The following is a 22,200-nucleotide window of genomic DNA, read 5'->3' as shown; positions in this document are numbered from 1 at the left end:
ACTTTAAGATCCATCTAGTTTAGGAAACTGCAAATTTTACAAGGAATAATTAAACTGACATCACAAACTGACATCACAATCACACAAGAAAAGCTTAAAAGTGCAAATCATTTTAATCTTTGTGGATTTCCAGCTGGTTCAGCAAATATATACAGTAAAATTCATCTTACTATCACCAGTTCATCTAAGATAACAACTACTCACCACTTTCTATTACAATCACCATTCAAGCAGATGCGAGTTTAAAACATACATGTAAAACTACAATCAACAGGGTAACAGGAGGAGTGAAAGGAGAGATCATAACAGGTGACTTGAGATATGGCACTACGACTGGTCTTCCATTTACAAAGGAACCTGAAATATTAAATCTATATTTTTCATTTTTAAAAGACTCATTCAAGTTATCGTGATGTCATTCAGTTGGGTGGTACACACACATGAAGTATGAGTGAAACCTAGTTTAGTCTCTCTCACACACACACACACACACACACACACACACACACGCGGTTCTTTAGTATTAAATTATTGCCACAGTTGCCATGCACTACCATTTACATAGCGAGGGTGAATTTTACATCCGTGTAAACATTTGTGCAAGTGTATTGGTGTGTTTGGCCCTACGTGCAAGCACATACGCAGTCACATACTGTCTAATGATATAAAGGAAGCTCAATAAAAGGCACTTCTCGGAAACACGCACAAGAAAATATGTGGCCTGTAGCAGTATGAGGTAAAATCAAATGTATGCACATTACACAGCCATCTCAAATGAAGTCTGCAGAAATAAAAAGCAAAGCTAACATGTTTTGAGATTTGTAATCGGCAAAGATTTAAACAGAGGAACATCTTCTAATCCAGCTGGGGGAAGATTTTTTGTGCAAATTTTTCTTCTAATATACATAACACTCATAAGTGCACAGCACACACACAAACTTGTTTGATTTGTTTCACTACATTAGTGAGTACATCTTATACCTGGCTAAAGATATTTTTATCCCCTGACCCTCACGTAAGCCTTTTGTAATCTTTAAGACCACCTAAAATCTCCTCACATGTTGGTTTTACTAAAGTTCTGAGGACATTTTCACAATTGTGGCTCTTACTGTACACACAAAAAACACGTCACTTGTCAAATATTCAGACCAAGTAATTAAATACTTGTTCTTTCATGTGAGGAGAAAGATGAAATAATACAAGATAAGGCACCAAGCCAGCACAAGAAGCAAACACGATGACGCTCGCGTGCTGAGTGAGGGAAAATCGGAGTGGAGGGAAAAAAATGAAACTAAAAAAACAGAAATCAGAAGAATTAACGCATATATCTCATGAAAGCATGGGCACATCATCTTCAGAGGTTGTGTCATCAGAGAGAGGGATCAGCAGCACTTCATCTTCTGAGGAAGAGGAGGAAAAAGAGGGGGATACAGATAGAGGATGAGATGTAGGGGACGAGGACGGTCTAAAACGAGAGATGCTCCGCCCCAGCGTGTGGAAGAGTGATGCCAGAGAGGGGCTGCTCGGGGGGGCGGTGATAGGCGGTGTCAGTTGTGTTTCATGAGTAGCAACTGGCTGGACAGGAGGAGGCGGGGAAAGAGGAGGAGCCTCGGCTTGCTCCTGTGCCGTTTCTGTCTGTTGGGATAAAAACAGTTTTAGAGGCAAAGGCCGAGTTGTCGTTTCTGTTGCCACTGAGGAGACTCCAGGACTTGACTGATTGGCCTCCGAGCCAGATGAAGCAGCCTCCGTCTGTTGAGAGGCAGAAGCCGTGGTCTGTGTTGACCTGGGGGCGGGACGGGGAATTAAGCCCCACCTTCGCAGGCGACGGACTGCTCTGCGAACAAACCGTGGCCTGCGTCTTCGCCGTGGTGAGGCGGCATTGTCTTGCCTGAGAAGCTGTAGTATTCCTCTCAGAGACAGTGAGACAGTCTAACAAAAAAAATTTGTTATAACAAAATGCAGAAGCCACAAGCAGGTAATAATGAAAGAGGGTGGGAATCTCACCTCATTGGGGTTTTCAGTAGGGAAGTCTTCCACTGGTGGAATGATGCCCTGAGCAATCAGTTGACCATAAGAGGGCGGGGCCTGCTGCTGAATGAGTTCTGCTTCCTGCCGAGTGATTGGTGCAAATAAGCTGAGGGAACAAAAGAATAGACAGAAATGCGATCAGTAAGCTAAAATGTAATCTTGTAGCTTTATTAAGAAATTTAAATATTATTGTACAGTTACATCTAATGGTATGAAGAAGGGCTGACGATTTTACCTGTACTCTCGAGTGCGCAGCGAATACAGTTTGCATGTACAACCCATCGCAATGACCAGCAGTAGTCCGCAAACTAAGCTTCCGACTGTAGCTGCAGTTATCACCTTCCGGGGCAGAGTCACGGTGCAGTTTAGCTCATCCGTACCGTCCTTACAGTCCACCTGTCCGTCACAGCGCCAGCTCTCAAACACACACCTGTTTAAACAATTCAGCAACAACCAATCATACAGCTGACAAAAATCAAATCAATGTCTACGACTGACCATTCCTTTTATAATGGACAAAATCAAAACACACAAGTGCATACAAACCTGTCACTGTCACAGTGAAATGTCCCATGTTGACAGATGGTACACTCCTTCTCATCACTTCCATCTGCACAGTTGAGCTGGTAATTGCAGCGTTCATGGATGGAGAAGCAGACCGGCCGGCTCAGCTGGTGGCCTGCTTTCTGCATGCCGCCCACCCCACAAAGGAAGTGCCCAGCCGGGCAGCCGCCACAGCCCTCCTCATCCAGGCCCGTTTCAGGACAGTCCCAATGCCCATCACACCGCTGCTTCTGGGTGTAACAGCCTCCCATCGATCCCCCACAAAGCCCCTCCCACGGGAAGCAGTAATCCGTGATCCTATAGGTTGCATTAAAACCCCGCCCTTCCGACGTAGGCAGCGTATGGTAGATCAGGGAAAGAAAGCCAGTGTGGGATTCCACCTCTACTGCTTTGTTATTGGACACATAGTTGATCTAAAACAGTAAGGGAATTAAAATTAGCCATACTTAGTTTCAAATTTTACATTCTTGCACATGCACACGTATTTACAAACAGTAGAACTGACCGTTTTAATGACTTTTCCAGCACCATGGGGATGGTCTGTAATTATAATCTTGTCTCCAGGACTAAGTTCCAACTGCTGAAGCTCTAGTTTGAGCGGTCGTGAATCCTGGGGGTCAACCGTCCACACACACTCCAAGGGACGTCCCGTTAGTACAGGGGGAGTAAATGACCCATAAAATGCATCCAAGTACCCCCCACATGGCCCTCCTTGGGACAACAAGGGAAAGTCTGGTTCTTTAGGTGATGGCAGATCAGTGTTGGATAAAAAGATTGGCATAGTAGTGGTGGTGGTATCGAGGGAAGAGAGAGGATAGTCTATGTGAGGTTCAGGGCTGATCTCATCGCATCCGTCCTCGTCAGAGCCAAGTTCATCCCCCTCCCCAAGGCATTCAACCCGCCCATTACAACGCCATGATGCCGGGAGACAACGCTCACTGTAACATTCAAACTCGCCTGGAAAACAGGGACCTGAGTCTGGAGAAGTGGAGGATAGAGAACAGGGATGGAAAAAACACAATTGAACTCTTCAGCTAAAATCCCGAAACATTTCAGATATGTTTATAAACATGTCATGCAACATAAAAAGCAAGAACTGTGATTGTTCTTTTGTACCTTTAATATAATAAAGGTAGAACCCAGACATTGGATAAAAATGAGGGGAGAAGTGGTGCGTCACTGTTATGTTTCCTCCTGTCACTTCAAATGGTGCAGGCGGCTGGGAACCACAGAGTTTTACGGGCCTGCCGGTGAGAGGAGCTACGGACACCCACTCCCGCCCACACTTGATGCTAAACTGGGAAAAACTTTTTTAAAAAAAAAGAGGGAGGCAAAAGGAAATGGTAGGTGATTGAAAAAGAGACAACGTAAAGATCAAAGCAATCTCACCCTGTTAACAAAAAAGCATCTGCTACACATTTTCTCACCACTAGATCTTAGACCTTATATTTTACAAGTTCAATTTGTAAGTATCGGCACAATTTCAGGAAATATCTAAAAGTAACTTAAAAGTTAAGCTAAGTTATTCTGCTGTTTCAAAGATCATAAAAATCAACGAATAAAAGATGCGACGGCTGTTACCTTATGATGACACGCTCCCCAACTGGTGAGGTTATCAGCCAACTGCAGTTGAGTGGGTGGGATGACCGGGCATGATGGGCAGAGTTGTGAATCTCTCCTTGTCTGGTTTGTAGTATTTTGGGCATATGATCACAATGAGCTGAAACAGACAGTAATCATTATTTTAAAAAATGATTTGCTATATTCTATATTTTACTTTAAAGATTATTTTTTATATTTTTTTAGGTTTTATAAAACCTAAAAGTGTATGATATGATATAAAGTTGACACACACCAACATAATATACCAATATGACCAGCAAGAACACATCTTGGGACCTTGGGGCTGATTTACCAATAAATGATGTTGGATGACATTACTTAACTAACTGATCATTTAGATTTTCTATGTCTTTGCTAATGTTTGTTTTGTAATGGACAGTGGACTAAGAATGTTAAGTAGAGAAATTATAAGTACAGTAAATTGTGTTGAGTTCTCTCTCGCCAGTACTGGAGGTCAGCTCCAGAGTGCTGGGAACTTTGTGGGAGAAAACATTTTGAAGAGTCAGCATATAAAAGATAAATGGCATATACAAGCAATGGCAAAAATTAAGGCTTGATCAACACTAAAACATAGTGACATAATGAGTGTCTCCTGCCCTTTTAAAATAGCCAATAACTGGGTGGAAGCTAGATTCCCTATATTCTAGAGAGCTTTTGATTGGTCAGAAAATTAGCTACGAAGCTGAAGTACAGAATGATGTCATAAAAATTGTTGATTCATTTTGGTGGATGTGAGAGACTGTAAGTGTTAAATGCTTGTTTCATCTAAATGTGAATTTGATGAATGTTTGGACCACACTATTTTATTGATATGCTTAAGGCCAACATATTCAAACCAAAAGACAAAAACTGACATGTTGATTTCATTGGGACTTTAAGTAACCTTTGATAAGTCATTATTTGAAAGGAAAAACAATGATATCTCACCTGATAAAATCAAAAGACCAAGGACGCAAAGGCTTTCGGAAACCATTCTAACAAACTAATGACTGTCACTGTCTCATAAAACACAAACTAAAACAAAATGTATTAAAACAATATGGTCGATAAATCCATCAGCTTGTCATTATTACGTCTTCGTCACCGATGTGGCTTGTTGGAAGTGTTTAGCTGTAAAGATAAAAAAAATAAAGAGGGTAAATACCATTAAGGACAAAATAATGAATCACAGAGAACAGTGCAGTGTAGTGTAGCTTGTCTCTGATGCCAAAAAAAGATTATATCAGAAACATGAAGACCACAGTAAACATACGAACTATTAAAACAGCCAATTACGCAAAAAGGTTCAGTCTGGATTTAGTCTAAACAGTTTCCTGTCTCGCTCTCTTCCCCAACAGTGACGCACCTCCTCGAGGTGCAAATCGCTATAATCTTCATATAACGTTACGTTACTCAAACTATTCGGTAACAGTTCATATTTTTATGTAAAACACATATTCTAAGAGAACAGTCTTGCGCGTGGACCGTCAAAGTTAGTAGCAGGCCTGATCGCAGCTACTAAACTGAAGCATTGTTCAGAAAGTTTCATTTCCGACTTGACTAACGTTAACTAGCCTCTTACTTGCCTGACTTTCGCTATTTAACCCTACCTGGGTTTCTTATCATTCACAATGGGTCCCAATGTCGTGATATAAAGTAATCAAAATCAGATTGTTTCGTTTTAACCCATAGTATTTAATGACTTTCTCTTTAGCATACCTTTTCTTCGTCTTTCTTGTTGACATTCGCTCCTAACCACTTCCGCAAGGTCTGTTTCGTAGGTGGGACAAAAGGCACCTCCCATTACGTTACAGTGACGCAATGCCTACTGCTTGTAATGTGTGCGTACAAGCACTAGAGGTCGTCAGGTATCACTTTATCCACAAATTTGGCATGGAACTTCCATCTCATTTAAGTCCTCATACAAAGTTTACGCCATTATTTATTTGTACTATTTTTAAAACGCAAACTTATCAAAACTAAAAAATACCACAAATATGATTATGGGGATTTTAAAGTCTCTCGTCCACCTGGGATGCTTTGAAACAATACTTAAGAAGTCATATGCAGATGTTGTATGCAATTCCTTGTCTGAACCAACTCATCAAAAAGTGTTTTAACAGAGCTGACTGCATTAAAACGACTAAGAAAGTCTACCTGGTTTATTATGTTATAAGTTATAAAGTTGAATTTATTGGTCTGACGTAAAACAAATGCAAAAGTGCTCCGGCACCCTATTTCACCATACCTGAATGGGGGAAAATGCACATCTGCAGGGTCGATCCTCTTTTAACTCCTCCCAGTTAGATGGTCGGTTAGTGCAGTCAGATTACCATAGGGGATGTAAAATACAACCACGTCTCTATCTGAAACTGAAAACTGCCTGTGGAAAGATCTGAAGAGAACAAAAGAAAAAAGCAATGCAAGATGGGAAACAACTGAATGCGCAGATATAAGTTCACTTCCGCAGTGTTTTTCGAGACCGCAAGATTGCATTTTTCCTGTGTTAGTTGAATCTTTTACGGTACAGTTTTTTTTTAAGATTTTGAAATCATAGTTGTGCTTGCTTAATAGTTGTGGGTATCTTTTAATTATTTCAATTCAAAGTTCTGAGAATTTTCTGTACCATTGGAATGATTTGACTCAGGATAATCTATCGGGGAAAACCTTGAGGAGAAAAGTTAAGGACGGAGTTCTTGAGCACATTTCCAGCGTTTTTGGACTCTGTAATTTCGCGCAGGAATGTTACCGAGACTACAGACGTTACCGCGGCTACTGACGCTCGCCCTCACAAGCGTATTTCTGGTACAAAGTGGGACAAGTGACAAGAACGTCAGACCAGAGGTAAAGACCGACCGACTGTTTTTTTTTTTCAATTGTGTGCATCGCGTGTCTGTCTGTGCGTCACAAATATACTGATGTTTCTACGTGTCAAGATTTCCTTTAAAAACTGCCTCATCGGTTAATAATACACTCAGAAATTGAACAGATGAGTGTCAGATGAAGATTCAGACTATATATATATATATATATATGTCAGTGTAAACAGAACAGGATTGAGGCAGTGCATCCAAGTTTTGAAGCCACATTTAGCCAGAGATTGTTAGTTATTAAGGTCATAATTCAGTGTGTGTGTTCAGCATCTACAGCAATACAACATCACCAGATTGACATTTAGCCATTGTGTCCAGTGCTTTGACTTAACGGTGGGTAATACATTTACAGTACACCAGCTTTGTTTATACTGTAGTCTACCCTGAGGTCAGATATAGGCCTACACATGAATGATGGGGTAAGAAGAACTCTTTGGTGTCTTTGTCACAAACTCAAGCCAGGGAATCTTAAAAGCATACAGAAAGAAAACAGAATCAGAGGGAGGTTCTAATAATCTTTTTTATCTCCTCATTCCTATGTCTCACACTCCTTCACATTTCTGAGATGGTTGACAGATGTAACCAAGGCTAGTGTGGAAAAAATGTAGCTATGCAGATTCCAACAAAACTTTCTAAGGTTTTTTAAACGTATGACATTCTTCAGGATTCATGTCTCGTGAGAGTTGCGTGATCAAAAGGGAAAGGTCACAATAAAGATGCAAAACAGACAAATCAGTTTTATTTTAACTTATATAATAAGTTGCACCTTTTGTTTTTCCAATGTTTTTTGTATTAATCCTTAAGACATTAGGGAATTTTTACTTTAGCTTTTTTACAAACAAAATATATTATTTTTAGTATTTATTCGACTTATTTTGAGTCTGCAACAACGGCAGTATATTTTTCAGCTTTTGCTGTTGTTACAGGTGCTGTTGTTTTAAATAATGTCCCTAAAAATGCAAGAAAAAGAGAAAAAACAGTTCAGCCATATTCCTTATGGAAAACAGCTGGGTATTGCACCACGACCCCCCCAAACCAACCCCCCCCCTTCAGCCGAGAGATGATGTATTTGTTTAAGTAGCATTACAGATGTCAAAGCATCTTCTGAGACTCTGCTGAATTTTTTTTAAACTTTCTTTTCATTATACAATTTGCATGAAATATCAATGTAATGTTTCATGTTGAGGAAATCATACTTTTAAAGAATTTCAAACATTTTGAAAATCTTTATGCAATGTTTGCTTGTCTTGATTGTTCAAAAAGTGTATTGTCGTTCTGAAGTGTACATGAATGACATGTAATCATCTGGAACTGCTGCAATAGACCATCACTTTCTGCTGATTTATAGTCTGTTATCCTGGTATTAGTTCTGGTGTTCAGTAAAATGGGTCAGTGATCTGATTCTACACATGCAGATGCTCAGTGAGACTCGGGCGCTAATGTCTAAAACGTTCAGTTTTTTCCATTGGCACAGACCAAGGGGAACGACTGACTCAGTCCTTCTGTCGTGCACAAACTCACCTCTGCCCTCCTTTTTCTTCTTTTTCTCATTTTCTTTGTTGTAATATTTTGTAACATTTAAATCTCTAGGATTCTCACTCAGGGTTTGTTTTAATTTTTTTTTGACATTCTCTCTCTCTCTCTCTCTCTCTCTCTCTCTCTCTCTCTCTCGCTCTCTCTCTACAATCTTTCTCTTTTAATACCATAGGGGGAGCTGTAAAAATCATAAATGCTCTTTTTTCTTAGTCTGGAAAGCTTGCTGAAAGCAATCGTTTCTGCAGATGAACTATCAGTGAGTTGTACTGCTGTTGTGTTTTAATAGAATAGTTCCCCTTCAAAATGAAAATTCTGTCATCATTTACTCATCCTGTTGTCTTCTGAGGTCACTTGCGAAACACCGCAAGACCAATGACATTATGTTTCTTAGAAACAGCCATCCCAGAAAGTGGCCTGTTGCAAAATACCTTAAGTATTCAGTCCCAGAATCTTGAAAGGTTGAATTTAGTGTTTCTGTATGTGTTGTAGTGTGTGCTAACCTTGCTGTCATCTGTGGCAGTGAAGTCATAGCACGTAATGATTCTCAGAACCCTTGCTGCTCACAGGTCAGTCACTATCACAGAGTTAATAGCTAGTGTTGAAGATCCCAGTAAAGAAACTGTTCTCAGCCCTGTGTTTAACGGCAGCTTTGGCCTTGATTATTACTCAACGCTTTCCCAGACAGACTGAGAGTCAGTAAACTTATTAAAGGCTACCTGTCTGTGCATGGTAAACGCTGACGCAAGGCCACACAGTCGCTCGCTCTTCCTCAGTTAGGGGAACTGCCGAGGGGTTCTAAATAGGACCTTTGACGTCCACCGCTGGGAGTTCCAGGGCTGTAGAGCATTCTGGGATTTCTGGCAGTAGTCAGAGACCCGAAGCTTGTAGGAAGAAAGAAAAGTGCCTTCAGAGGGAGTATGAGAGAGAGAGAGGGAAGGAGGTTAGAAAGTGTTTGTACAAAATTGGGGTGCGTCACCACAGTGGAGCCACCACACACAGAGAGCACTTATGAAGAAGGAGGAACTGTGGGAAGGATAGAGAAATACGGAGCAGGGGTGACCAGGTTAACACTACACTATACATGATCCATATTTATACTTTTTCAACCGATATGGCCAATGTAGACCACTCCCTCTGGAAAATCTACAATGTGAATGGCCCAGTGTGAAGCTCCAAATGATTTACTATATACAGACCTGTGAAATTGCCTCTGGGTTGGATTTCCTGATCGGTGGAGTGCCGCGATGCTAATGGAGACATTAAAGCATGTGAAAAGGCAGTGTCTATTTTATGAGGTGTGATCAGCATAGAGTTAGTACAAGTTAAGCTGTGTTGCTATATGAACACTGGTGAGGCTTTATTTTCAACCACCGTAAATCTGTAGCATCATCTGCCATCATTCTCTGGCCTTCTTTTCCTGATTTATTTCTGTAGCAGCAATGCTAAACCAATCCTGCTCAATATATCCTAAAGGTTTTAAAAGGGAAAAGAGAGAGAAAGACTGGGAGGAGAAAAGCAGTTTGAGTTCTGAGGTCACATGGATTACCGACAAACTGCTTGTAATTTTTGCTGACACTCTTTGTGGTTAAAATGGAGACACTGGCTGTCTGATCCTTCAAATCAGACATTTACTCACTCTGTTTAGACCACAGTGACTCTGAACCTGTAACCTTTGTGTTCAGCGATTAGGCCACAAACACCTGCACAGCTAAAACACTATAATAATGTGCTGTAACTTAAAGGGACAGTTCACCCAAAATGATAATTCTGTCATTATTTCACACCTGTATGACTATCTTCTGCAGAACAAAAAAAGAAGATATTTGTAAGAATACTGGTAACCGAACAATGGCGGTTCCCATTCACTTCTATTGTGGACACAAACCAATGCAAGTCAATGGATACCACAATTGTTCGGTTACCAACATTCTTCAAAATATATAATTTTGTGTTTTGCAAAAGTCATACAGGTTTGAAATGACAAGAGGGTAAGTACATGATGACAGAATTATAATTTTTAGGTGAACTATCCCTTTAACTAAAACATCACTGTAACATACACATTCACCGTCAATTCTCCAGAAATAAATATAACACTTAGAAATAGATGGGAATTTTTCCTCCCACACAGAGGAAACTTTCTGCTTAAGAAAGACAGTAGAAGGCTTTGTTTGAGTTCAACTGAAATTAAAATGCTATAATTTCTTTTTCTGAGATACTTAATAGAAAAAACACAATAACATTCTAGTTTAACTAGACGTTTGTTTGTTTGAGTGTGTGTCAAATGTCTATAATTAGTGCAGGCATTAACTACTCTCAGTTCTCTCTTTCACACAACAATTAAAGAACTTTATGAAGAGGAAACCTTCTGAAGAGATATAATTAAACTGGAATTACTGTATGTCTAGCTGTGTTTACATTTTTAGATTTTATTTATTTTATTCTTTGTTGGTTCTCATTTTACTTGTGTACTTTCGTGATCTGTGTTTATTTTTGTAAGGCAGAAGGAGTGAGAGAGCAGAGAAACTGATTGAATTCAGTCAGTCTGGCTGTCTTCCTCCCACACACCTTTCAGACCAGTGATGATGTCACACCCATTTACCTCCACTGACCAAATAAAACAAATGACTAAATACTAATCCTGCAACTAAAAGAAACCTTTTTAATTACAAATAAAAACGTTTATTTATATCACAATTTCCTTTGAAGACAAAACCAGCTTTGCCAGCAGTTTTTTTCCTTCAAAGTTTGGGTGGGTTATAAAGACAGACACAATTCTCGGACACACGCACACTCTTTCCCAGAAAAGTGTAACCATGTCTCGAGCACATACACACACACATCTTATGTTTACACTGCAGTTCTGCACTAATGTGTGTTGATTTTGGCAGTTTTGTGTTTAGTTTCATTTTTATGAACTCAGACAGCAGCATGTCATGATGATTTGATGCTGAGCTGAGACATTTGGGACAGTGCGCACACAAAAAAACTTCAGACCGACCTTAATTTCCCTGAGGTCACCTAAGCACCAATGACAGCAGCGAAATTTGTGCTGTTTCATGCTTTGACAAAAGTGGAGAGATTTTCTAAAGAACGCTGTCTGTGTGTATGTACAGTATTACATTAATTTGTGTTGACTTTGAGTTCATTGTAATGATGATGAGAAACTTGTCAGTATGTTTTGTGTGTTAATGAAGCATTTGTTCTGTCAGGTGTGGCTCCAGCAGTATGGGTATCTCCCTCCTGGTGATGTTCGGGCTCAGGCTATCCGTTCTCCAAAATCCATCACTTCCGCAATATCGGCCATGCAGAAGTTCTACGGCCTCACCGTGACCGGATCTATGGACCAGGCTACTATCACGTAAGTCTTGCTCACCTCTGAACTGGATAAAACTCTTCTATACATTATATTGTCTAAAACTGCTAAAACACTGACCTGAGGATGATGTTAATAGTCGAGTGGGGATTAATGTCTAGAATGGATGTGTTGTTGCCAGGGCAATGAAGCGGCCAAGGTGTGGTGTTCCCGATAAATTTGGCTCTGAACTGAAGAGCAACCTAAGAAAGAAACGCTACGTCATCCAGGGGCTAAAATGGGACAAAAGAGAGATCACGTTCAGGTATGGAGAAATGTAGAGTGAACGTTTATTTAACATCATTGCATATAAAATTCCAGTGAATCATTGATTCTGAGAATGTTAATAAACTTCTTCAAAACCTTAATGGGAAAAAATGAAAGAATATCAAACCCAAAATAAAAACAGGAACCCGTCAGCTTTTTCAAAATAAGAGGGACTTACCAGATCTCATACTATTTAAAACGTTTTTTAAAGGCACACTAGAGTTTAGATTTTTTTTTTTAGATTTAGATTCAATTTATTGTCATTGCACATGTACGAAGGTACAAGGCAACGAAATGTGACCTCTGCATTTAACCCATCCAGAGAGTAGTGAACACACGTACCCCCGGAGCAGTGGGCAGCTATCACTGCAGTGCCCAGGGAGCAAGTAGGGGTAAGGTGCCTTGCTCAAGGGCACCTCAGTTGTTACCCGCCGGCCATGGGAATCGAACCGGCAACCTGCTGGTCACGAGTCCGACTCTCTAACCATTAGGCCACAACTGCCCCAATAAAGCTTACCTATAACTAATTTATGTCTCTTCATTTTCTCAGTATTCAGAACTACACACCCAAAGTTGGTGAAAAGGCCACACATGAGGCCATCAGGAAGGCGTTTAAGGTCTGGGAGGCTGTGACGCCCCTGAAGTTACGCGAAATTCCATTTAGTCAAATCAAAGGCAAGGTGGACAAGTATGCAGATATCATGCTCTTTTTCGCTGAAGGCTTTCATGAAGACAGCACCCCGTTCGATGGCGAGGGGGGCTTCCTGGCCCACGCGTACTTCCCCGGGCACGGCATCGGAGGTGATACCCATTTCGACGCAGCAGAGCCATGGACAACAGGCAACGTTGACCAGGGAGGTGAGCAAAGAGTAGACAAAAATTTGTTAATTGGCTTAATAAACTATAGTTTTAATGTGTGCATGTACATTTTGTGACATGTTTTGTAATTTCATTATCGTCTCTCTTTTCCTTTTATTCAGGCAATGATGTGTTTTTGGTGGCAGTGCATGAATTAGGTCATGCTCTTGGTTTGGAACACTCCGGAGATCCCTCTGCCATCATGGCTCCGTTTTACCAGTGGATGGACACTGAGAACTTTGTTCTGCCTGATGATGACAGACGGGGAATTCAGCAAATATATGGTAGTCAGTTGAAAAATTAATATTGCGTATCATTTGTATGTACGATAATACTCACCCGTGGCTTTTTCGGCAGGCTCTGGCTCTGCTAAACCCCCTCAACCCCCGGCACCTCGGCCTCCCACTCCCAAACCAGATCGCCCTTCATTTGGCCCCGACATATGTGAGGGACACTTTGACACCATTGCTATTCTGAGGGGAGAGATGTTCGCCTTCAAGGTGTGCCATCTCTCTGTTTTGACTCTTAGTATGTTCGTGATTGTGATTTTTGTGTTTTCAATATTAACACACCTATGTTCTCTCACAGGAGAAGTGGTTCTGGAGAATTCGTGATGGTAAACCTCAACAGGGGTATCCCATGCCCATTGGACACTTCTGGAAGGGATTGCCTCCCTCTATCAATGCTGCCTATGAACGTTCTGATGGAAAATTTGTTTTCTTCAAGGGTGCGCCCATCTTTTGCATTTCCACCTCACTGTAGTCAGTATTTCTCACATTGATCAAAAATAATGACGTTTATTTTTCGCCAGGGGACAAGTACTGGGTGTTTAGCGAGGCCAAAATGGACGAAGGTTATCCAAAAACCTTCAAGGAGCTTGGCACAGGGCTTCCTAGAGACAAACTGGACGCAGCTGTTTTCTACACGCCCACTGGCAACACTTACTTCTTTAGAGGAACCAAGTACGATCTTAGTGCCACCTGTCATTAGTCAGTATCTTATCGTTTTTCTTGATTTTTTTGTTAACTTGTCATTCTATTTTATTGTCTTCCTCTGCTGCTCTCGATTCTGCCTGAATCTCAGGTATTACCGTTTCAATGACAAAAGCCGGTCAGTGGATGCGGACTATCCCAAACCCATCAGCGTATGGACAGGAGTACCAGATAACATCAAAGGGGCCATCATGAGTGAGGACGGAGGTACAGGAACGTTTGAGATGTTAATAGCTCATGCAGCAACACATCATTGAGGCCTTGAGCACCTTTTGGAATTTAATTATATATGGGATAATACATATTAAACATACAGTATAAAAAAGTTTTCAAAACGTAAAACCGCTGATATGCAACTACAATACGATACAATATGGGTGCTGCACACTGATATAAAGAATAAGTTGCTTTGTCGCAGCTAGTTGCTATTTTTTTGGGGGGGTTGCCAAATTTATATTGTATTACAGTTAAACACCATTTACTGAGATAACTTTTTGCTCTTTATCTCAATTCTTCAGCCCACACTTACTTCTACAAAGCCAATAAGTACTGGAAGTTTAACAATCAACAGCTGAAGGTGGAGCCGGGCTATCCCAAATCAGTTCTCACTGATTGGATGGGCTGTGAAGGGGAGGAGCCCAAGAAGCGAAGCGGGACCAATGAGGAAGTGATCATCATTGAGGTGGATGAGTCAGAGGGTCGAGCCATGGGAAGGGCTGCAACCATTGTGATCCCTCTCTTTCTTCTGGCCTGTGTGCTTGTCACATTAGGAGCTCTGCTTTTCTTCCACCGCTACGGCACCCCTCGACGCCTCCTCTACTGCCACCGCTCTCTGCTCGATAAAGTTTAAAGACAGACAAAGGCACAGAAAGGAAGAGAAAAAGGAGAAGGAATACAAGGGATACAAAGTAGACGACTTTGGGAGAGGTGTCGAATGGGAGATATTGTGTGTTAGGGTGGAGTGAAAACGAATGTCACTTTTAAAGGTCCACAAGGGGTAGAGATGACAAAATGAAGGAAAGGATGTGTATTGTACGTTTTTTTATTTACCTGTACGTCTTTGCCATTAATAAACCAAAAAACAACATGGAAAGGGAGATACAAACTGACATCCCCTCTCTGTTTCTATGGTTACCCTTTAAAACTGCAGTGAAATGCACTTTTTTAGTCTTCTTTCCTATATATAATCCCTCCTTTATCTTCTTTGACAATCTCCCTCTCCAGAACCTAACTCGACACCAGCCAGGCGGCTGTTTGATTGACATCTTTACAATAATTGTTCTTCATATCACTTGAATTTTCTTCATGAAATCGTAAACCTGCGTTTCACATAGATCCAATGAAAACCTCCGGTTCCTCTAAAGTCCCACTGTCACCTCGCACCCTTTATTCCCAAAGACAAGGATAGATTTTGACCTTTCACAGATCAGTGTATGCACAAAGTATGGCTCAACTGTAGAGACCTGCTGTATGTGAAAGGTCAAAGGTTAAATGTCAAAGTTCAGGGAGAGAGAAGTCGACTCAGCTCTTAAAGTAGGCCAGTTTCTGATTACACCTAAAGAGCAGACCAACTCAAAATACTATTGTTTGTTACATTGTACTATGATTAATAATATTTCATTAATGATTTGCATTGTTATTATAACTATGGTTATTGTTATTATTGTTCTCCATGTGTAGTCTGTAAATTGTCATTTCAGGTCCTGCTGGACACAGGCGGAATGTGACTTATTTCAAATTAGCTTCCAACGTCAGGTTTTAAAAATCAGGTTTAGAGATTGTCTCATTTTTAGTGAGAGAAGAAAAGAATAAAGAATTATTTATAAATAGTAATGGTGCTATGGGTTTTCTGTAATAGAACTTCATCACCATTGGACGTTTCTTAATTAGTCAACAATGATAATGGTAATAATATTTATAATTATAATTGTAAAAGATTTTTGCTTGTTTTATACTTTTTGTACCTGGAAAGGAAAATGAAATAAACACCTTTTTAACATGACTCCCATTTTCTTGGAAATAAAGTCTTGCGAGTAAGTGATGTGTTAAAGGGATAGTTTATCCAAAAATGAAAAATCTGTCATTGTTTACTCACCCTCAGGTTGTTTCAAACCTGTATACATTTCTTTGTTCCAATGAACACACAGAAAAATATTTGGACGAATGTTAGCAATTTTCAGTTCTGGGACATCTTCCACAACCATAGTAGTTTTTTTGTTCTGTTTGTCTTTGCGTTCATCGAAACAAAGTAATTTATACAGGTATGAAATTACATGAGCGTGAGTAAATAATGACAGAATTTTCATCTTTGGATGAACTATCCCTAACCCTTATTTATATATTTCTATTGATAGAGTCTCAGTTGTGTATATATAGTTTTATGGGTTTAAAAAAGTGTATTATCTAAAGTTAACTTATTTAGTAATCTAATATTAACCTATTATTATCTTAAAGAAAAACCTTAAAACTCACTGTAAAAAACAACTTACTTAATTTTTTGTGTTAATTTGTGCAACTTTTGCACACAGTTATTTTAAGTACATTTTATTTAAACTACATATTATATTGTAATGTTTTTAAAGAAAATTGTGCACACATAAAAAAACGTGCACACATAACAAGAAATTTTGTAAATCTCACTAGTTATTGTTTACAGTGCAGGGCAGCATGTGTCTGTACTCAGATTAAAGCAAGAGAAAAGAGAGACATGCTTCTATACTTATTAGTTAGAGAGGGAACATCATTTTTTCAAAGTGTGTTAAAACTGTTCCAGCTGAGTGAGAGAAAAACAGCCCTCTGCCATTTCCGCTTCCCACTCCCTCCCCTCTCCCCATTTATCCACACAGCAAAATTATTGTCTTTTATGAGGCTTTTAAATGACACCCTGACCACAAACATCTCTGCTTTTCCAGCCCCCTCCCCTTTAAATCCTTTTCTTTTTCTCCTCGCATTGGCATAGTTTCATCATGTATTGTGGTCAGAGTATGTTCAGATGCCTGCATCATATTAAAGGATGACATGACGGGTCTAATTCCTCATGATTACATTTCTGTTTCTTTCATTTGTTTTCTCTCTCTCTCTCTCTCTCTGACACGCTACCCAATGAAACACTTGTGGTTTCTTTGTCTGCAAAAGCATCAGTTTTTGATTTTGTGGGAGCGTCAATTAGCATGTTCAGACAGGTTTCTGAATAAATATGTGTAATATATTATCTAAAGTAATAATTATAATGTTAATACATTTGACCTTAGGCATTCATTGAGTCCTAAGGATGGACAGTTGAGGACAGGAAGTCTGGTTCTGGCCAAGGTGGTGTGGGAGAGCTCTGGCAGTCATCTTCACAGTGCTTGGTTTTTGTCTGGTGGGGTGGCCAGGGAAAAAGTACACATACGCCCACACACACATATACACACACTGAGCTGGCGAAAAGGACTTGGCCTGAACAGCTGCTTGCAATTGAGACTATGCGTATGTGTTACAGTGTTTTGTGTAACCTACATACAGCATAGTCTCCCTGAGAGATGAAAAGAAGGACCGAAGAAGGTAGGAGAGGAGCTAGAAAGCAGACGGAGAAGTTGGAGAAGTCGTGGAAGAACCTTCTGGAATTCTTGAATTTGATTGGTCAGTTGTGGCATACTAGGTCAAGTTTTTTTTAATCAATTTTAATTCAATTTTTCACTCAACTGTATATTTAACACTGCCCCTGGCACAATGTTTATTACATAACACATGATTCAATTAATTGTTTATTGTCTTTTTTTTAATATGTGTAATATTGTACAGTTTGAGTCTTTATACCCAGTGTAAACTTGCCCTCACGCTTTCTGAATTTCTTACATCTGTACTAAAGCCAGAAGTTTATTGCTTAATCCAAAAGCCTGTGAAAGCCTAAACACTAATATACTTCGTCATATCCCGTCCAATATACACTTTAGCTCCCAAATCTGCAATCCTCACACGCTCCATATACACCTTCTTCTTCTGTTTTTTTCTTCTTGTATGTGTGTTAAAGGGCCGAATAATCACTTCATCTTTAGTTCCTCCCCTTAAACCTTTCTGTCCTCTGCTCACTCTCTTCCCCTTGTGCACTCAAAGCAACATCTGGAACTCATTCTGTGAAAAACCAAAACAACACAAAGGAGGGACAGAGTGAGATAGAAATGGACATGGGGAAACATCAGCTGGTGAAAATCCATTGAAAGAAAGACCAGGAAAAGAAAAAGGAAACTCAAAAGCAAGAATGATTGTGTCTTCATACTTAGAACTATATACTGTATAAAAATCTAACTCAGAAATCATCTGAAAACAGGGGTTTTATTAGGTTTAACAGAACATATTTATGTAACAATAATAAAATAGTTTCTTCAGTGGTGGTGCGAGAAAAAACTAAAGTGTGTGTGGTTTCCATTGTGTTTGTTAGCTTTCAACATCTTAAACAAAACAGTCTTATAGCGCAGACAAAAAAATGTTGAACCTAATCCAGCGTCCAGTAAAACACCAGAGGAAAAAATCTGCAGTTCAGCAACTGGGGCCATAATTATGGAGAGAGGCTGCTGAAATCAGCAGGAAGACCTGTATGTCTCTGAGAAAGTGAGAGAGATCTTTTTTTTACATTTCTACATTTTTATCTTTTATGTTTTTCTGTAATGCCTATTTGAATTTCAGTATCTTTGATGTCACTATAAGAAAGAGTCAGGCAGTGACAAACAATCATGTGTGAGCTCCACATGTATTTTGAAAACTTCAAGACAAACAATGCATGGTGGACACATGGGTTCAATTGAATAAATATAAGAGGACTATTTCAAAGCCTGCTGTAAGTTACACACTTCCTACTACCAGATAGTAAATAAAATAGCAACCTCTTGACTGTTGAATCGGTTTGTCCTGTATCATATCGGGGGTATCCCTGTGTCCTGCACAGCAACTGGAGCAACCCAGAAAAAAGTGCATTAGCATCAGTGGTTTTAGCACAATTTCAGCTTAATAAACTAAATGTATGGTACAGTTAAGGTCATTTAACTGTTGGTCAGATATTGCGCAGTGTGACATATTTCCAAGTGAAGCAGAAAATATTTCATAATAAAATAATGAAATATTTCCAGGTGAAGCAGAAAATATTTCATAATAAAATAATGATAATTGGATCTAGAAAAGTGTTAATTCTTAAATGACAGAGGGGAGGGGTTAAATGATTTTCTGCCAATGTTAAAAGAGTACATTTTGATTTCATGGGGACATCAACATAAATGACTGTATGTTATTAAATGGTTATACTGATTGATTTTCAAGATTTTTTCTTCAGTTAAAAAAGTAAATTGGCATTTTGCGGCTAATGTGAAATAGAGTTACTATGGCAACACCCTTAATTACTTTTTCAGGCATAAGACAGTATGGAAACATCTCATCTGGATGACTGTTACCTTAGGAATTATTTTATTACACCTCATTTTTATTAAACAAAACAGATGACCACAAAAGATATTTGAGGTAAAATTAAAATACAAAGATGTGGGGAAACTGGGACCTAGAATATTTCTCTATGCATAGTATGTGCAGGAATCTTTATCCCACCACAGGAGAATGAAGGTCAGATTGTCTGCCAGGCGGAGGAGAGTTAGAGAAACACTGCCACCCAATGGAGTGACATATTATGAAAAGGGTATTTTATGCTATATTAGAGGAACAATTCACCAAAATAAAAATTCTTTCATCATTTACTCACCCTCAAATTCTTCCAAATCGGTATAAATGTCTTTGTTCTGATGAACACAGAGAAAGATATTTGGAAGAATGCTTGTAACCAAACAGTTCTTGACCACCATTGACTACCATAGTATGAAAGAATTGCTTTATAAATGTCTTTGTTCTGATGAACACAGAGATATTTTGAAGAATGTAGGAAAGCAAACAGTTCTGGCGCACTTTTGATTACCATTGTAATTTTTCCTATCATGGTAGTCAATAGGGTTCAAGATGTTTGGTTACAAGCACTCTTCCAAATATCTTTCTCTGTGTTCTTCAAAGAAATTTACAGATTTGGAACAACTTGAGAATTTTTATTCATAGGTGAACTGTCCCTTTAAGTAGCTTTTAACTGTTTTAAGTACTGACGACATGGACCCCATGTAAGCTTGGGTATACAATAAAAATTAATGTTGTAAATAATCCTTGAATTTGTATGGATTAAAAGTTAATAATTTAACAAACATCACATCAGTCTATTGTAAATTATTGTCCCACCACTGTCAGAACTATGTTGGTCGGAACTGAACTGATCCCAAGATTTTCACCTACTGTTGCACTTGCGTATATGGATGAATGACAATAAAGGGGTTTGACTTAATTGTGATGTAATGCCATTGCATCAAATAATAATTTAAATCTGTAGTATCACTGAAAACAGTTATATGTATAGTCAAATTTCAGCACCTGAGTACAACTGCACCTAAAAGATAACATGACATACTATTTAGTTGGACTTACATTGCATCTGGTCTAATTCAATTACTTGCTAACAAAGTTGCACAAGTTATTTGTGATTGTTGCACTGAGAGATATGGCAGTCACCCTGGAATTACCCAGCATATGGAATGTTTTATACAGTATATGATCAGCCTTAAACAATGAAATCACACTTCAACTACTGTCAAGCACATTTACTTCTTGTTCTTTAATAATAAATTGCCTTTAGGTTTCAGCATTAAAGATCTCAAGTGCTCTTCTTTCTGTCTCTCGTTGTTCTTCCTCTTCTGCCATTGGTCCATCCCTTCATCCATCTCTGCATTGAGATACACTGCTCTTTTCTACAGGACAGAGGTATAAATAAAGAAATAATAGTGATCAGCAAGAAGCCATTGCAAATTAAACATCAGGGGAAAAGTTAATTGGCTAAAACAAATGATCAGTAAAAACAGAGTATTACAGCAAACTCCTCTCTTTGATTTTGTCTGCGGATCTGTCCTTTCAGTGGGGGTGCAGGCCTGCCATCTGAAATTCATAACATAACAAATCATACAAACCATTGTCTGTGCTCACATTTACATTCATAGAAACACTGTTGATTGATGTACTGACAGAAACACATTAAACTGCTGCATACAACAGAAATGACAAGTACAGTACATCTGGGGTTAACGCCCTATTGTTAGGCTGTAAATAAAACAACAGTCAGGAGTCTGTAAAGAAATAGTTACCTGCATGGGACCAGTCAGGCAGATCTGTTAATGGCCCATACTCTGATCCACTACGTGCTAAACCATGTCTACAGAGAAAAAAATCCAACATACAAACACAAAAGATATCAACAAATCAAAACATTGATTGCATGTTCAAGGACTTAAGCGTTGTTAATACAATGCAACTGCATTGTTTTCCATTAAAAAATCTAACCATTGTTTAAATCACAGGTTTTTTTGTAATATAATAGTACCCGTAATAGCCATAGTTTAACCATGGTATTTATATTAAAATTACAGCAATACAAATAGTAATGAATCTACCACGGGTACCTTAAAAAACCTGAATATATAGAGAGAGAGAGAGAGAGAGAGAGAGAGAGAGAGAGAGAGAGAGAGAGAATTGGTTAATGTGAAAATTCAACTCACTCCAATCTCCACTTGTTTCCAGCACAGGTCACACATGTCGAGGAAAACTGTCGTGTAGTCTGCTTTAAAACTGTAAACATAAGACAAAAATGTTTACTCAAACCTATCGTTTCATGAGTACTGACAATATCGACAATTTCTGAGAACGCTTGCTGGTGGCATGATGTTTTTATAACTGAGGTAATGTTAATGCTTATCTGAAATACCAAAATATAGTTCATACATAGTTCAGACATAGTACGAAAATGAAAAATCTAAACGTTGAATGCACTGCCTCACCTGTGGTGCAAAACGACCTCAAGGGTGCTGCCATTTTGGATTATACCTACGGCAAGTACGAGGGGACAAAATAAAGATTCTGCATTGGTATAGGGTGTCTTGGCTTATTCCTACCAGTAGATGATGCTGTGATCACATAAATACAGCAATGTACTTGTTGAAAACAGCATTCTAACAAAAACTTTACATTAGAACAAAACGTAAACATAAAGAAATCTAACACAACTAACATATATTTT

General features: G+C 39.1%; 3 protein-coding genes across 3 annotated transcripts; 1 reads left to right on the top strand and 2 right to left on the bottom strand.

The window, feature by feature from the left end:
* lrp10 (low density lipoprotein receptor-related protein 10) lies at positions 1 to 5,989 on the bottom strand. Its single transcript, XM_057344694.1, has 9 exons — positions 5,914 to 5,989; positions 5,143 to 5,325; positions 4,174 to 4,312; positions 3,709 to 3,899; positions 3,098 to 3,570; positions 2,575 to 3,005; positions 2,264 to 2,458; positions 2,005 to 2,134; positions 1 to 1,929 (listed from the first exon to the last, which is right to left on the bottom strand). The coding sequence occupies exons 2-9, from the start codon at positions 5,186 to 5,188 to the stop codon at positions 1,330 to 1,332; spliced, it is 2,205 nt and encodes a 734-aa protein (XP_057200677.1). The 5' UTR covers positions 5,189 to 5,325; positions 5,914 to 5,989; the 3' UTR covers positions 1 to 1,329.
* A 505-nt stretch (positions 5,990 to 6,494) lies between these two features.
* On the top strand, positions 6,495 to 16,077 carry mmp14a (matrix metallopeptidase 14a (membrane-inserted)). Its single transcript, XM_057333299.1, has 10 exons — positions 6,495 to 7,038; positions 11,816 to 11,964; positions 12,101 to 12,223; positions 12,776 to 13,083; positions 13,206 to 13,367; positions 13,441 to 13,583; positions 13,672 to 13,810; positions 13,895 to 14,045; positions 14,167 to 14,282; positions 14,594 to 16,077. The coding sequence occupies exons 1-10, from the start codon at positions 6,937 to 6,939 to the stop codon at positions 14,923 to 14,925; spliced, it is 1,725 nt and encodes a 574-aa protein (XP_057189282.1). The 5' UTR covers positions 6,495 to 6,936; the 3' UTR covers positions 14,926 to 16,077.
* A 4,652-nt stretch (positions 16,078 to 20,729) lies between these two features.
* On the bottom strand, positions 20,730 to 22,007 carry mrpl52 (mitochondrial ribosomal protein L52). Its single transcript, XM_057340427.1, has 5 exons — positions 21,962 to 22,007; positions 21,683 to 21,752; positions 21,272 to 21,339; positions 21,001 to 21,065; positions 20,730 to 20,881 (listed from the first exon to the last, which is right to left on the bottom strand). The coding sequence occupies exons 1-5, from the start codon at positions 21,993 to 21,995 to the stop codon at positions 20,735 to 20,737; spliced, it is 384 nt and encodes a 127-aa protein (XP_057196410.1). The 5' UTR covers positions 21,996 to 22,007; the 3' UTR covers positions 20,730 to 20,734.
* Between the last annotated feature and the right edge of the window lie 193 nt (positions 22,008 to 22,200).

This window comes from Triplophysa rosa, linkage group LG1, assembly GCF_024868665.1.
Source record: "Triplophysa rosa linkage group LG1, Trosa_1v2, whole genome shotgun sequence".
NCBI classification, from domain to species: Eukaryota; Metazoa; Chordata; class Actinopteri; order Cypriniformes; family Nemacheilidae; genus Triplophysa; species Triplophysa rosa.
This window is presented reverse-complemented; position numbering and strand designations above follow the sequence as displayed.

Bases quoted from the DNA above. Each gene is read 5' to 3' on its own strand.
- lrp10 (XM_057344694.1), bottom strand. From the start codon at position 5,188: ATGGTTTCCGAAAGCCTTTGCGTCCTTGGTCTTTTGATTTTATCAG. The intron at 4,313-5,142 runs GTGAGATATCAT...TGTCTGTTTCAG, and splicing joins TGGTCTTTTGATTTTATCAG to CTCATTGTGATCATATGCCC. The intron at 3,900-4,173 runs GTAACAGCCGTC...TTTTTAAAAAAG, and splicing joins GGGGAGCGTGTCATCATAAG to TTTTTCCCAGTTTAGCATCA.
- mmp14a (XM_057333299.1), top strand. From the start codon at position 6,937: ATGTTACCGAGACTACAGACGTTACCGCGGCTACTGACGCTCGCCCTC. The intron at 12,224-12,775 runs GTATGGAGAAAT...TCATTTTCTCAG, and splicing joins AAAAGAGAGATCACGTTCAG to TATTCAGAACTACACACCCA. The intron at 13,368-13,440 runs GTAGTCAGTTGA...CTTTTTCGGCAG, and splicing joins GGGAATTCAGCAAATATATG to GCTCTGGCTCTGCTAAACCC.
- mrpl52 (XM_057340427.1), bottom strand. From the start codon at position 21,995: ATGGCAGCACCCTTGAGGTCGTTTTGCACCACAG. The intron at 21,340-21,682 runs GTGAGTTGAATT...TTTTCTCTGTAG, and splicing joins GGAAACAAGTGGAGATTGGA to ACATGGTTTAGCACGTAGTG. The intron at 20,882-21,000 runs GTAATACTCTGT...TCTGTCCTGTAG, and splicing joins ATCAAAGAGAGGAGTTTGCT to AAAAGAGCAGTGTATCTCAA.